Here is a 15,422-nt window from a genome sequence, read left to right on the forward strand (position 1 = left end):
AGGTGGGGCTTGCCAGCAAATAGGGCGGCAGGATTAGTGCATGTAGTGGGTAAGGAGATTGTGTTGGACACAGGTCTGAAAAATGATACATGTGCATGTCCTTGCTATGTACATATGTGTGTTTTAACTAATTATCCCTGTATTTGCAGGTTGTTGCAACTGGTGATCCCACGCTGGATTATGAGACAATGCCCAACAGTTTTGACTTACAGATATATATGATAGACCAAACCTCTAATACTGATTTAGAAACTTTAACTATACAGCTTACTGATGTCAATGAGCCGCCAGTGTTCTTGGATAACCTAGCTAATCAAGGAAAGTATTGGTTGTAGACTAAGGTTGTCTCTTTCTGCCTACTCATATTCTGTGATCAAAATGTTTTCCGCTAAATTAAATCATCGTATACAGTTGATTAACTGATTAATATTTTTGTGTAAAAAAAAAAAAAAAGCACAAGGGTGATTTACCATGCAACTAGCAAATCACACACAGTACTAGTAGAAATGGTAGAATATGAGCGCTGTACGGACCAAAAACAAGCAGCCAGAGGTTCCCAATCCACAGTGGGAATATTCAGAAGCTTGCAATCCTCGGCTCTGTATCTTTACATGACCCAATTTGTGCAGCCTGCAGTCATCAAGTGATTGAGGGTCCATGCACATGGGACCCCATTTGCATATAAACACCTGTTAAGCTATGTACCCACATCACGATTTTTCCAATAAAAGATGATTTTTTAAGCGCAGAGCCGTCGTTTCCAGGATATCGCGACGTGGGTACAGGTGCACGACCACACGAACGATGCTTAGGGTTGCGCCGCAATAACAACCCTCATGGCGGATTGGACCGCAAGGATCCCCGACAACTCCCACGCAAAGTACCGCGATCACTTGAAGTTTCATTCGCTCCGATGTGTAGTGTTGCGTGATGTCATGCATACCCGTCGGCAGGCAGAAGCGCCGCTTGACGGCCGTCATCAAGAGGAAGTTGCAGAACCTGTCGGTCGGTGAGTATGGGGCTTAAGGTATTGCACAGTCCGCTTGCTAAAGTGCACCTTAAGTCATAAAAAATGTTCTGCCTCTTTAAGAGATAGCCTTGGAGAGGAGAACGGACTTTCTCTTAACGGCTTGAGGACCATACGCTTACACCCCCCTAGTGACCATGCTATTTTTTACAATTTAGTAAACTTAGTAACTTAGCACACAAGTGAAACTACCCCCCTTTTCTGCCCACCAACAGAGCTTTCTGTTGGTGGGCTCTGTTGGTGGGCTCTGATTGCTGGTGCCATGTTTTGTTTTCTGTTTTATTAATTTATTTGTATTTTTTATAAAATGTTCTATTTTTTATTTATTTAATTTTTACCTTCTCTCCCTCCCCCAATCAGCCAATCAGGGCGATCCTCTCTCATAGGCATCAGCCTATGAGATGTGATCGCGATCGGGCCTCTCCAGGGGCTCTGCAGTAGATTGCAGCGATGTACAATGTGAATAGATTGTGGTTTTGCCGTCTAACAGTCTGCTAGCAGCGATCGCCGCTAGTAGACTCCGTCATTCAAGCGGGGATGCGCGCGCATCAGCGTGCGATCCCTGCTAATCTCCGGCCCACCTCTCTCAGGGCCGGTTCAAGTAACAATTGGGCCCTAGGGCAAAAATAGCCTGGGGGCCCCCCAACAGACACCACCCCGACCAAAAAGCGTCATTAGAGGTCCTTTGTTGCAGCCAAATTTCCCTCCTGATCCCCTGAGCTGGCTGCTGACCCTCCCCCAATCACCTCACAACTTAACAGACTCTACAGAGTCCCTGGGGAGCAACAGTTAAGATGGGGGAGGGACAACTTGGGGGCCCCTACAGGCTCTGGGGCCCTGGGGCAATTGCTCATTTTTTCCTATGGTAGCTCCAGCCCTGACCTCTCTTGACGCCTTTCGGCATTAAGCGGTCCTCGGGTTGCCACCTTCCCGACGCCTATTGGCGTTAGGCGGTCGGGAAGGGGTTAAAGAACCAGAAAAAAATGTTATGACTTAAAGGAATACTTAAGGGAAAAAAACGATTTTTACTCACCTGGGGCATCCCTCAGCCCCCTGAAGCTGTATGGTGCCCTCGCAGCCCCGCTCCGATCGTCCTGTCCCCGCCGGCGGCTACTTCAGGGTTCGGCGACAGCCGCCGACAGGCTGGGAACGCGAGTGATTCTCTGCGTTCCCAGCCGCTATATTACCCTCTATGCTGCTATAGCGTGTATATATATAGCAGCATAGAGGGTGATATAGTGGCTGGGAACGCGGAGAATCACTTGCGTTCCCAGCCTGTCGGCGGCTGTCGCCGAACCCAGAAGTAGCCGCCGGCGGGGACAGGACGATCGGAGCGGGGCTGCGAGGGCACCATACAGCTTCAGGGGGCTGAGGGATGCCCCGGGTGAGTAAAAATCATTTTATTTTTTTCACTTAAATATTCCTTTAAGGTGCACTTTACCAAGCAGGTTGTGCAATACCTTACAGGCGTTTATATGCAAATGGGGTCCAGTGTGCATGGACGCGCAATCACTTGGTGACTGCAGGCTGCCATAAACTAAAATTTCAGACCACAAGGAAAGAGCAGAATCTGTACCTATTAGTACAGGCTATATGACATTAAACATATACAAAATTATTAATTTGTAAAACAGTTTCACAAATTATTAGGGTTAGGGAGGGTTTGATTAGATAGGCACTCATGTCCATATTACACTGCTGTCAATGCACTTTTGTATTGACCCGAGGAAGCAGACCAGCACCCGTGAAACGCGTTGTCTTACTTGCATGCATAAAACCTTAATTTACCTTTGTGGTTTGTCCTTAAGGAGGTAAAAATGTATAAACCCCTAATATACACATTTGTTATTAGACATTTACGGTGCCTTCAACAAAGTACTTTCACAAATTACATCTCTGAAGATCTATCTGGGACACACCATTCTTAACCACAAACTTTCACACTTTCTGTCTTCCATGCATATTCAAAGTCTAACTCAAGAAAAAAAATAAAAAAATAAATAGAATATATATATATATATATATATATATATATATATATATATATATATATATATATATATATATATTCTATCTATCTATTTGTATATATTGTACAGCATTTCGCGTTAGGACCACTTTCAGATTTCTGTTGTCTGTGTCCCATTTGAGAATTTTCCTCACCTCCTGTTACATTTGTGGAGATAAATGTCTCTACAGGGCAGAGACATTAGGGGTGGAAGGTTTAAAGCAGAATCCCTGGGAGTAAGGTTGTGTTCCGTTCGTATCTCAGAGAGCGATTTTTAACCGAAGCAGCTTTGGGTTTATTCTGCCCGTCTGCATTACAACTGGTCTCCTGTACTTGGTGATTTTACCTTGTGAGCAGGGCCGGGACAAGGTCCACCAGCAACAGAGGCTGAGCTGCCCAAGTGCGCCCCCCCCCCCCCCCCATTGCGCCCCCCCCCAATTAAGATATCCAAAAATAAGGCAGTATTTTTCCACAGGAGAACAGCCGCTGTCAATCATGGCCACAATGTCCGCTGTGCACTGCGCAGAACTACTGTGCCTGCGCAGCGGACACTGTGGCCATGATTGACAGCGGCACTTCACGCAGGCGCAGTAAGGACAACCTCGAGGTCGTCCTCTGCACCGTGCGGCGAACCCAGGACAGCGGCGGAGAGCGGAGTGGAGAAAGCCCCAGGTGAGTAAAGCTAATTTTTTACCTAATGATTCCTTTAACACCAAAATAAGGTGCATTGTTCAATCCCATGGATAGCAGGCAGTCACCTGAGTGACACGATTGATGACAGACCTCTGTCCTGCATTATTGATAATATATTACATATATTATAATGTGACAGCACTGGCTGTGGCTGCACATGACATCTATATCAGCTGCTGATAATACAGTATCCATTTATGGTGCATTATATGATGGATAATATTAGTGTGTCTGTGCACTGTCATTGACAGTGCAGAGACACACTAATATTATCCATCAAATAAATTAATGCACCATAAATGGATACCATATTATCAGCAGCAGCTGATATAGATGTCATGTGCAGCCACAGCCAGTGCTGTCACATTATAATATATGTAATATATTATCAATAATGCAGAACAGACAGCCAGGAGCTCAGAGTCAGCCTGTGCTTGTCACATTATTAATATCTAAAATATAAATGTTTGATGGATGGGAGGCATTGGGGGCTTCTATAATATTATCCAATCCAAGACAAGTCCGACCATAATGATGCTGCCTGTCACTGTCAGACTCACACTTACTTTTTACTTGTTGGGACACACAGGGACAGACAGCCAGCCGCGGGCCACACAGGGCAGGCGAGTCCCCCGTCAACACAGCCACACTGTCTCCTGCCTGACTCCTCCCTAGGTGCTGAGTCACAGGCAAGGAGACAGCGCGACGTTAGAGGGGGCGGGACCCACAGGCTGCAAAGTCGACGTCACACAGAGGCGCACGCTGGTTGGCTGCTCTGTGTGTGTGTGAGAGAGGGGCGGGCGGCGGCGCACTTTGGAGTCACCGGGACGGTGACCATGACAACAAGGTAGTGGAGAGCGGAGTATGTATACACTCCGCTCCCGCTTTAGAAAGATACAGCCAGCATTTTGCGAATAGCGGCGGCGGGCGCTGGGCGGCACAGCAGGTAGCACGAATACAGCGGGGGGGAGGCGGCCAGCAGAGGTAACACAAACAGAGAGTCACAGACTGCAAACTTCCGCCCCCCAGAGTGCTAATGACCTGCGCCCTGAGGCTCCAGCCTCCCTGGCCTCTGTGTCGGCACGGCCCTGCTTGTGAGTGTCTCACTAAATATACTACACTATGATTGACTCTTGGGCCCATATGCAATTCACTTTTTCTCCTGAGTTTTCTCCTAGGTGATATTTTTAAACTTGTCAATAAAATGCCTTTTAAGCCACCAGAAAGCAAGACAATGCTCAAAATAATTTTGTTAGAACCTTTTCACCTCAGTTTTGGTACTTTTTAAGTTGAAAAGTGCTGGAAAATTATTTAAAATTGAAGATGAAAAATTATCACCTAGGAGAAAACTCAGGTGAAAAAGAGAATTGCATTTGGACCTTGGTCTCTTCTATCCATTGCATATCCTCTGAGTAATTGTCATGAATTCATTCTTTTACTTCAGCTGTAACAGTGTACATTATAGAAGAAACTGGTCCAGGAGTGATTTATCAAGTTCTGGCAACTGATCCTGACAATACAACAAGCAATCTAATGGCAAGTGTCATTTTCACTTCAAATGTTTTTTTTTTTTTAAATGGACCTGAACTCTTGCACAGGACAGAAGGAAAACATAGAGAAATTCACCCTGTATATTTTTAGAGAGTTTAGTCGGTTTAATTCACCCTCATTTGTGTCTAATCACAAGTTGTAATTTGATCTCCCCATGTCACATGACTGTGCCAATGGCAGATATGGCAGATAAGCTCATTTGAAAGCACAGGCTGTTAACAATATGTCTGCTCCCATGAAACAGGAAGTAGAAACAGTGCAGATTTATTTTAGGATTTTTATCAGCTGTAACAAAAAAAAATGTTTTCTGTTTAAAGGTTATTATGCTATTGTGTATCTTTTAGAGCAGAGAGCAATTTCTGCGTTCAGGTCCACTTTAAGGCCTTGTTCACATTGCGTTCCATTCGTGTGTCCATCCCGTTGGGGTTTTTTTGAGGCGTCTTTTTTTTTTCCAATTCTCGGCACTGGGTGGGCGATTCGTTTTTGTGCCTAGCAGTTTTCTAAGCGTTTTTTCCCGAGCGCTTTTGTAATTCACTCCGGGACGCAAGTTAGGAAGTGAACTCTTTGACCCGGCAAAGAATAAATACAATGTATTTATTCTTAACAATGCGAACGCAATCGCCTTAATGCGCATTTTTGTACGCGTTCGCAGATTTTCCTATACCTTCCATTGAGGCAGAATCACCCCGAAAATGGAACACGCACGCTTTCCTAGTCGCAGCGCGCATGACCCACGCTGATATGAACCTTCTCATAGACATTCATTGGCTACGCGGTCGGAGGGGCCTTTTGAAAAACTGCAGGCGGGCGAAAAAAAGCCGAAAACACCTGCAGTGTGAAAAAGCCCTAAATGGAACTTGGGAAATGGAAATTGATGAGTAAGCACAAAAAATTTCTCCTCGCTTGAGAAAGTGAAAGTACATATATATGTGTATTATATAGCACCAATAACTTCCATGGTGCTGTACAGTAGACATTACATGGTACATAGAGTAGCAATGGGAGGATATAGCAGAGGCAAAAACACAAACAGGCACAATCAATTGGTTTGTAGAATATACTAGGGAGTAAAATATGTAAACTCCTTACTAGTGTTAGATTGCTGTGGTAAACGTGTTTGTGAACTCGTCCACATGAGGATTTGTAGTTTGTATAAACCTGCGTGTCTCCAGTTGCTGATAGTAACATTGCTAGTCCCTTGCCAACCCTTAGTGCGAAACATTCCTCTAATCTAGTTTCAGGCCCCAAACAACGCTTCTGTGCCCCTTCTCTTTGTCCATTTACCAGGGCCGGTTTAAGCAACAATGGGGCCCCAGGGCAAAATAAACCTGGGGGGCCCCCACAACATATACCCCGGAACAAAAATCGGCATTAGGGGACCTTTTTTGCAGCTGGTATAGTCAGGGTGTGAAGTCCCAATCGGTCAGAGCTCCACATTCTGGCTATCCCTGCCTGCAAGGGGGACAAGGGGTTAAAAAGTTTCAGGAGGGGGGACCCCACATAATTAAAAAAAAAAAAAAATTCCCACACTCTAAACATAAAAAAAAATTGGGAAAATAGGAAAAAATGCCAGGGATCTTCATACAGCCATATTGCGGCTGTATAGCGATCCCTGGCCAAAGCATTGCGGCTGCGTATGGACCCCCTGGAAACCCTGTCAGGAAATGTATTGCTCTTTCTTTTTATACATGTAAAATTACACTACCGTTAGGTTTGCTACTAAAAGTGACATTTACCGCATTTAAAACTATACTTTTTTCCTTCTAAACTTTAAAATCGATTTTCTCAAAAACTATAAGGTCTTTTTGAAAAATTGTTTTTTCCTCTTATTCCTAATGATCTCCTTAACATATCCTGCAAATTTAGGGTTTCTAGCATTTAAGGTGGATTTGTTATTAACCATTAAAGTCGGCAGGTTTTTAAATGTGTTTTTTTTTCCTTTGAAACTTTAAAATCGATTTTCTCAGGAACTATAAGGCCGATTTGAAAAAAATGTTTTTCCTCTTGTAGCCACTGGGGGCCCCTACAAGCTCTGGGGCCTGGGGCAGCTGCCTCCTCTGCCTTAATGGTAGCGCCGGCCCTGCCATTCACTCACCTTGCTCAGGGACCGAGCTGAAATCCCCACCAATGCAGATGGAGCATAGAGAGTTAGATGGATGGTGTTTAGGACAGCAGCCTTCTGAATGGATTGGTTGAGAGACAGCCAAACAGAATACTGCTCTACTGCACACTGCACATTCAGTCCACCCATCCAGCCCTCTTTAAACACTTGGCAGTGATGTCAGCCATCATGCTTCTCCCTGCGAAGTGAGTGAGCAGGCACAACAAGCACCTTAAAGGAAACCAGAGACGAAGACTAGCAAAAGTTTTATACATACCTGGTGCTTCCTCCAGCTCCATCCGCACCGATCGCTCCCATGCCGCTGTCCTCAGCCTTCTCCAGCTCCGGTCCCGGGTCCCATAACTTCGGCATTCATAGCCAGTTTGACGCATGCTCTCTCTCCATCTCTCTACAGCGGAGAATAGTACTGCGTCTGCGCAGTACTATTCTCTGCCGGAGAGAGACAAAGAGAGTGCACTGTGCATGCTTAGACTCACGGGACCCGGTACCTGAGCTGGAGAAGGCTGAGGATGGCGGCGTGGGAGCGATCCGTGCGGATGGGGCTGGAGGAAGCACCAGGTATGTAAAAAACTTTCACTAATCTTCTTCTCTGGTACTCTTTAAGGAGTATGGAATCAGAGGAGTAAGAACATCTGGTCAACATATTCATTTTTGGTAAGGTAGTGTACGATGATCAACATAGCAACCGATTGACTAATGAATATCCTGTTTCCTCATATATATAATAGCTGTGATTAGAGGCTAAATGGGGATCAGCTGGCTAGTGACTGCAGCCACATAAATATGCATAGTGGTCACCACCTTAAAGATACCAAAGCTATTGCAACCAGACAGTGGAATGCGGCATTAGGGATGCGCCTCATTTCATATGCATGGTAGCGTTTTTTGTCTTACAAAATGTGCGATGACAATAACTGATTATGCATGCTTAATTGAACCTGATGAACATGGCTAATAATAAACAAATATTTTACAGTACACACTGAGCCCAGCTACTCCATTTACTATCAGCTCGACGGGAAGCGTTTTTTCTTCAAAAAAATTTGATTATGAGACTGACCCACACAGGTAATGATCCAAATCTCTTTTGCTTTCAAAAATAAGACTAATGGTGGCCACACACACTACATTTTTTTTATTGTTTTTTTCTCTTGAATGAAAAATTAGACTCTTGTAACCAATGTATCACACACATATGTTCGATTTTGACACAATCACAGCAAATACAATTGAATAAAATATATAAATTAGATGTAATATACATTTTCATTTATAAATGTGTGTGTGGTTCTCTGTGCCATCACTACTATGTATGAAAGCACACGACACAGATAACCTTAGAAAATGTGCCTTACATATTGCTCATTTATTTTAATTAACAACACTACATTTATTACATTGAATAAATACATTGTATCTAATGTGTCACTCTGAAAAATAAAGTTTCCTTATTCTTGAATGCAAGCTTATGTGTTAGGTCAAATTACTTTCAACCCAACACACACCATTTAATTTCTGACAAAGTGTATCTGATTCTTCCAAACTTTCCAATCGATTTTAACCACTTGAAGACCATAGGCTTACACCCCCTCCTCAGTGACAAGGCTATTTTTTTAAAATTCAGGCCACTGCAGCTTTAAAGGCTCACTGCAGAGCCGTACAACTCAGCACACAAGTGATCCCCCCCCCCCCTTTTCTGCCCACCAATAGAGCTTTCTGTTGGTGGGCTGTGATCACTCCTGCAATGTTTGTTTATTTATTTGTATATTTTTTTCCCAATAAATGTATCTTTTTAAAAAAAAATTTTTACACCCTCCCTCCTTCCCCCTGCCAGCCAATGACAGCGATCGACTGTCATAGGAACTAACCTATGAGAGCCGATCGCTCTTGTGCCTCCCCAGGGGACAGCCAAGTGAAACAGCTGTCCCCAGTACAGCGCTGTCGTAGATCGCAGCATTGTACAATGTAAATAGACGGCGTCGTCGTCTAACAGTTTCCTAGCAGCGATCAGCACTGGTAGACTGATGACAGAGCGGAGCTGTATCATTCAAGCGCCGTGTACGAACCCCTGCAACCCACGCCCCCAGGACTTAACGCTAATTGGCGTTACGCAGTCCTGGGGGAGCCGCTGCGTTCACACCTTTCGGTGTGACACGGTCGTTAGGTAGTTAATTGAGAAAAACTACAATTTCGATCAAATGTAACGAACGGAAAAAAATCTCAATTTTTATCACACAATCAATTATTATAATCAAATTGGGGTCAAATTGCACAGAAAAATTGAAACATGTGTGGCCACCATTAGAATCCCAGAAAAAAAATCATAGTAAATATATTATTTCTTCTCAACAGTTACATATTGAATGTGACAGTGACAGACAATGGTGGATTATCTATAAATGGAAACCTCATAGTCATAATAACCAACATCAATGATAACGCACCATACTTTACTACGTATGTATCAAATACAAATGAATGTACCGTATGCATATTTCAAAAGAGGACATTTGTTTGTGGGATAGTCAGAAGACAGACACTGAAAATTGCACTTGTCTGAACACTAGCTGAACACAACTGCCAATGGCTGGGAACATACAGAACATATCTTCAAGAAGAGGTGGAAGTAGCTGGTAGATTAAAAATTATTAGATGCCTGCATATAGCATCCTACATGCTGAAAAATATTTTTCACTACTGATAACTAAACCTTTTTTTGTTTAATATCCATGCTATCTCATACTTTTAGATGTTTAGTGAGTTTATGTCATAATTAATTTGTATTAAACAGGGATTATGAATGTTTTGTGTTAATTTTGTACATATATTGAGGCACATGTGCAAATGGTTAAAAATTCATCTAATTTTCTGTTTCAACTATTAGCAGAAAGTTTCTTATGTGTAAATGAGTTAAAAACTGTACAAAGCGGTTAAATGACACTGCACATCCAAACAATACTCTTGTCATGTACTATAAGCATTGCTTAGCTAAGAGTTGCTTGTTTTTTTGTGTGCAGGACCCTTAGGGCCCATTTCCATTAGATGCGGTACGATGGGGCTACATAGTTGCATTGCACTGCGGGTGTCCTGATCCCAATGCACGGCAATGGAACAGTTTCCATTCCGTACATTGCATGCAGATTGCGATCCGAGAATCTGCAGATTCTCACACAGCCGCATCCGCACGCATCAGCACACAGCAGCCCGCCGTCCCCTCCGCCATCTGCACTTTATCTGATGAAGGGGACCCTCCGTGGCCCCGAAACAATTGTCATGTTGTGCATACAATAAAACTGCTTGGAACTTTGAACTGGTGTGCCAGCCGACCTTGAATTGCTCCATACACTTCATGCATCAGGAGATGCGGAAGTCACGCAAACGCCAGTGGAAGTGATGCGATGCGGCGGGGTAACCGCATTCGCATCTCTAAATCAATGGAAAAGGGCCCTTATACAAAGGAGTGGTGATGAGTAGGAAGACACACAGGCCCATATGCAATTAACTTTTAGTCTAGAAATTTAGGTCTGATTCACTTCATTAAAGTATAGGGGTCACACACTGAGTAATGAGTGTACTAATAGTGACATTCCCATTTGCAGCAATTTTCCCAGTGGTAAGTGATACTTTGAGGAAAGGAAATGCAAATAAAACACAGGTCAGAAAGTCCTGGCCACAACAATTATCAAGGAAAGGCGCAGGGGGAAATACTGGGCTGCATAAAAGGGAGTGAATAATTGCAACACTTGGGTGCCTGTGGAAGGTATTGGATGCACTTAAGGGACAGGAGGGGTTAATGGCTGCAATACTGTATGCAGTGCAGTCATTAACGCCTCCTGAGCCCCAAGTGCAGCCATTAACTTTGCTGGGTAGACTTATACTTGAGTCAGAACAAAATTAAGAGGGTTGAATATTGGAGTTGACTTATACACGAGGTCGACTTGTATTTGAGTATATACAGTAATTAGTGAAGAGGAGGCGCGATGGGTTGAGGTTATGTTGCTGTCTGACTGCTCCAATAATGAAACAATCATGAAGCCAATAAATAATGACCACCTCCCTGTTATAATAACAGAGGAAAAGGGAATATAGGAAAAAACTAAGAGCCAATATGGTGTAGTAAGTTAAATAATAATAATGACACAGGTAATAAGACGACTTGAATAATTATACTCACACAAATGTGTGTCACAGTAGTGGCACAACAGTAGGTGAGGAAAACAAACTCAGCCCCACTCAGGTTAAAAAGTTACTCTCTGTGGTAATGGACAAAACAACAAAGGGATGTACCCAGGGCTGGCCCTTGCCCTGAACGGTTGCTCAGGGTGCCTCATTATTCCACTGAGAAGGGGCGCCAGGAGCCACCTTGAAGCCCCACCCCCAAATTGCCATGAAAAACTCCTCTGTGGATGCTGGAGAGGTGAGTTATATTACCCCTCTCCTGCACACTTCATGTGGGGGAGGGGGGCTCCCTCTCTCTTACCTTATAAACTGGGTGGGCTCTGTGGCTACATATACTGGGGGGGGGGGGGGGGGGTTATCTGACTGCCTATACTGTAGGGCTCTCTGGGGGGAACAGGAAAAAAGGACACATATGGCTAATTGACTAAAAGGGCGCACCATAGGCTCCAATGCAAAAGATTGGCTATTGGGTGCCAAAGAAGACATTAGTTAGGAATCCGAGGAGGAACCTCATACCACTATGGAGGTGCTGGACCTGAGTAACAGTCAGTGATGAATTCAGAAGGTCCGCACACTCAGATGTAGACCAAGTCTGCTGTTTTATTCAAAAAACGTGCCTCAATTCTTTTCCATAACCAACTATTTACTTCGGGGCCCCGAGGGGTCCCCCTCGCCAAGGTAAACACACAGAATGGTAAAGTTACCATTCTGTGTTTTTACCTTGGTAGGGGGGACCCCTCGGGGCCCTAAAGCGAATCATTGGTTATGGAATGGAATTGAGTTACGTTTTTTGAATAAAACAGCAGACTCGGTCTACATTTGAGTGTGCGGACCTTCTGAATTCATCAAAGAAGAAATTAGGGTGCCCGTTAAATTACTGTAATCAAAATGTTTTCGTTTACAAAATAAGTTTTGTAACAAATATCGTTTAGAAATTCGTTTTGACTATCGGTGTAACTTATTTTAGCATTTTAAAATTCGTTTTTAGGAGTACAATGTGTAAATTATCGTTTTGAAGCTTATCAGCTTACAAATACATTGCTTTTTGAATTTACCTTGTTTTCGGAATTACAATGCGTAAATTATAGTTTTCACATTTCTAATCTATTGTTTTTATATTAACGTTATTTTAAGATTTTTTTTTAATGTGTTCATTATTGTTAGGTTATTTATTCTATTACAAATATGTAGCTTTTTGATATATAGCTTTTTTTCTTTATATTACCGTTAGTTTAAGACTTTTAATACGTACGTTATTGTAAGGCTTTATACTATTAGAAATATATAGCTTTTTATATTCTTGTTATTTGCAGCAAAGTAAGTGGATTTTTAGGGTTAGGCACCACCAGGGGGGTCTCAGGGTTAGGCACCACCAGGAATGTCTTAGGGTTAGGCACCACCAGGGGGATCTTAAGGTTAGGCACCACCAGGGGGGGGGGGTCTAAGGGTTGGGCACCACCAGGGGGGTCTCATGGTTAGGCACTACCAGGGGAATCTCAGGGTTAGGCACCACCAGGGAGGTCTTAGGGTTAGTTTAATATGTAGCTTTTTATATTCATGTTATTTGCAGCGAAGTAAGTGGATTTTTAGGGTTAGGCACCACCACAGGGTCTTAGGGTTAGGCACCAACAGGGGGGACTCAGAGTCAGTCACCACCAGGGATATCTTAGGGTTAGGCACCACCAGGGGGTCTTAAGGTTAGGCAACACCAAGGGGGGTCTTAGGGTTAGGCACCACCAGGGAGGTCTTAGGGTTAGGCACCACAAGGGGGGTCTTAGGGTTAGGCACCACCAAGGGGGTATTAGGGTTAGGCACCAACAGGTGGGTGTTAGGGTTAGGCACCACCAGGGGGGTTTTAGGGTTAGGCAACACCAGGGGAGGTCCAAGGGTTAGGGATAGGTACAGGGAGGGTTCTGTTTGAGAGTAGGGTTAGGTTTAGTTGTAGTAAAATGTCGGTAATATTCACTGATTTTTTACTATAGTTATTATGAATGTAGTTATATATTTTTTCATTGTTATAAACAATATTTTCAGATTTTATTACATGAAGAAATGATAAAATAAGGTTATAGACAATTTTATACAATTATGATTATACATATAATGTATTATCATTTTCAGTGTTACAAACAATATTTTCAGACTTATTTATTACTAGAAGAAACGATAAAAGAAAGTTATAGACAATATACAATTATTATGATTCTAAATATATTATCGTTTTCAGTGTTATAGACGATATTTTCAGATTATTAATACAAGTAGAAACAATAAAATATGATTATAGACAATATCATTACATTTAGGCTACCACGCGCAGTTTTTCCAGGTGCCTTTTTTTTGATGTATGCCTCTTTAAGTACTTATACTGGGGGAGGGGGGGGGAGGGGGGAGTCTGTGGCTACCTATACTGGAGGAGGGGGGCATCTCTGACTACCTATACTGGAGTCACAATGCCAAGTTAATTAAAAGGACCAAACCGGTCTATGTTTTTTAATAAATTTTAGCTATATCCCCACATCCCAAGGAAGATGCTAGTCTTGTTGTTGCATGACTAGTATCTTCCTTGGGATGTGGGGATATATCTAAATTTTGATTGGAGGGATTTTTGATTGGAGTACTCTATAATGAAGCAGGATGCCAGAGAAGTAATAGTTTGTGAGTCAGGTCATTTGATGAAAATTAAAACAAATTTTATTAACAATTAATAATACAAAACTTTAATATTGTATATACAGAAGAATAAATAACAGCATGTACAACCATCACAGAATATCTATAGTAAAGTAGCATACACATATACAGTAGATCTATATGATATATAATAATATAATAATGTTGCCTATATAATAGCAACACAGCAACGGGATAGTTCTTCATTATAGCAAGAACAGCCTAGATCCTTTGGGCTGATCTGCAGTGGAGCTTTCAGTGCCCATGTATTATCATATATATCATACAGATTTTGATGTAGTTCAGCCAAGGTGAACCCAGATCTCGACACGTTTTATGAACATAAAGCACTGGGGGTGCCCTCTCTGACTACCTATTACTGGGTGGGGGGGGGGGGCACTCTCTGGCTACCTATACTGGGGGAGGGACATCTGGCTCTCACTCATTCTACAGCGCCCTCAAACCAGCTCTCACTCTTTCCCCCAACCGACTGAATGGCCAACTCATTTTCATGCGCACACAACCAAAACAAGGACTGCACGATATAGCCACATTCAAAAAAATAAGCAAGTTCTTCAAAGTTGAACACGCGTAGCCAACTGCACAATATCAGCCCAACTCACGTGGGTTAATCCGCCAGAGGCATTGGTCTAACTCCTTGTTATCAGTAGCTTTTCTAGTCGTTTGTCATCCAACAGACCAAAAATCAAAGGACAATCAGGCAGTTTGGTTTAATATGTGAATAGGCCTTATGGCAAAGCATCTTAGATACAAATCAAACTAATCTCAAATTATAGAAATATTGTTAAGATATAAAAAAAAACAATCGTTTTCCCACTTATAAGCATGATTTGCTATTAAAGAGGAACTTCAGCCTAAGCAAACATACTGTCATTAAGTTTACATTAGTTATGTTAATTAAAATAGATAGGTAATATAATCTCTTACCCACACTGTTTTAAAAGAACAGGCAAATGTTTGATTTCATGATGGCAGCCATCTTTTTGGTTGAAAGGAGGTGACAGGGAGCATGAGACACAGTTTCAAATGTCCTGTGTCCTGAGCACCTCTCCCAGTTGCTAGGCAACATGAATAATAACATAGGAAATCCCATCATGCTCTGCACAGCATCAGGGAAGATGGGTGGAGCTTTGTTAAAAATGCAGCTA

General features: G+C 42.8%; 1 protein-coding gene across 1 annotated transcript in view; it reads left to right on the forward strand.

Annotated features, from left to right (window-relative positions):
- The window catches only part of CDHR3 (cadherin related family member 3), an 80,233-nt gene that overhangs the window by 22,669 nt on the left and 42,142 nt on the right, over positions 1 to 15,422 (forward strand). Inside the window, 4 exon segments of the mRNA XM_068276272.1 lie at positions 150 to 369; positions 5,182 to 5,264; positions 8,378 to 8,469; positions 9,754 to 9,858. Of these exon segments, the coding sequence (XP_068132373.1) occupies positions 150 to 369; positions 5,182 to 5,264; positions 8,378 to 8,469; positions 9,754 to 9,858 (500 nt within the window).

The sequence above is a fragment of the Hyperolius riggenbachi genome, chromosome 3 (genome assembly GCF_040937935.1).
Source record: "Hyperolius riggenbachi isolate aHypRig1 chromosome 3, aHypRig1.pri, whole genome shotgun sequence".
NCBI lineage: Eukaryota > Metazoa > Chordata > Amphibia > Anura > Hyperoliidae > Hyperolius > Hyperolius riggenbachi.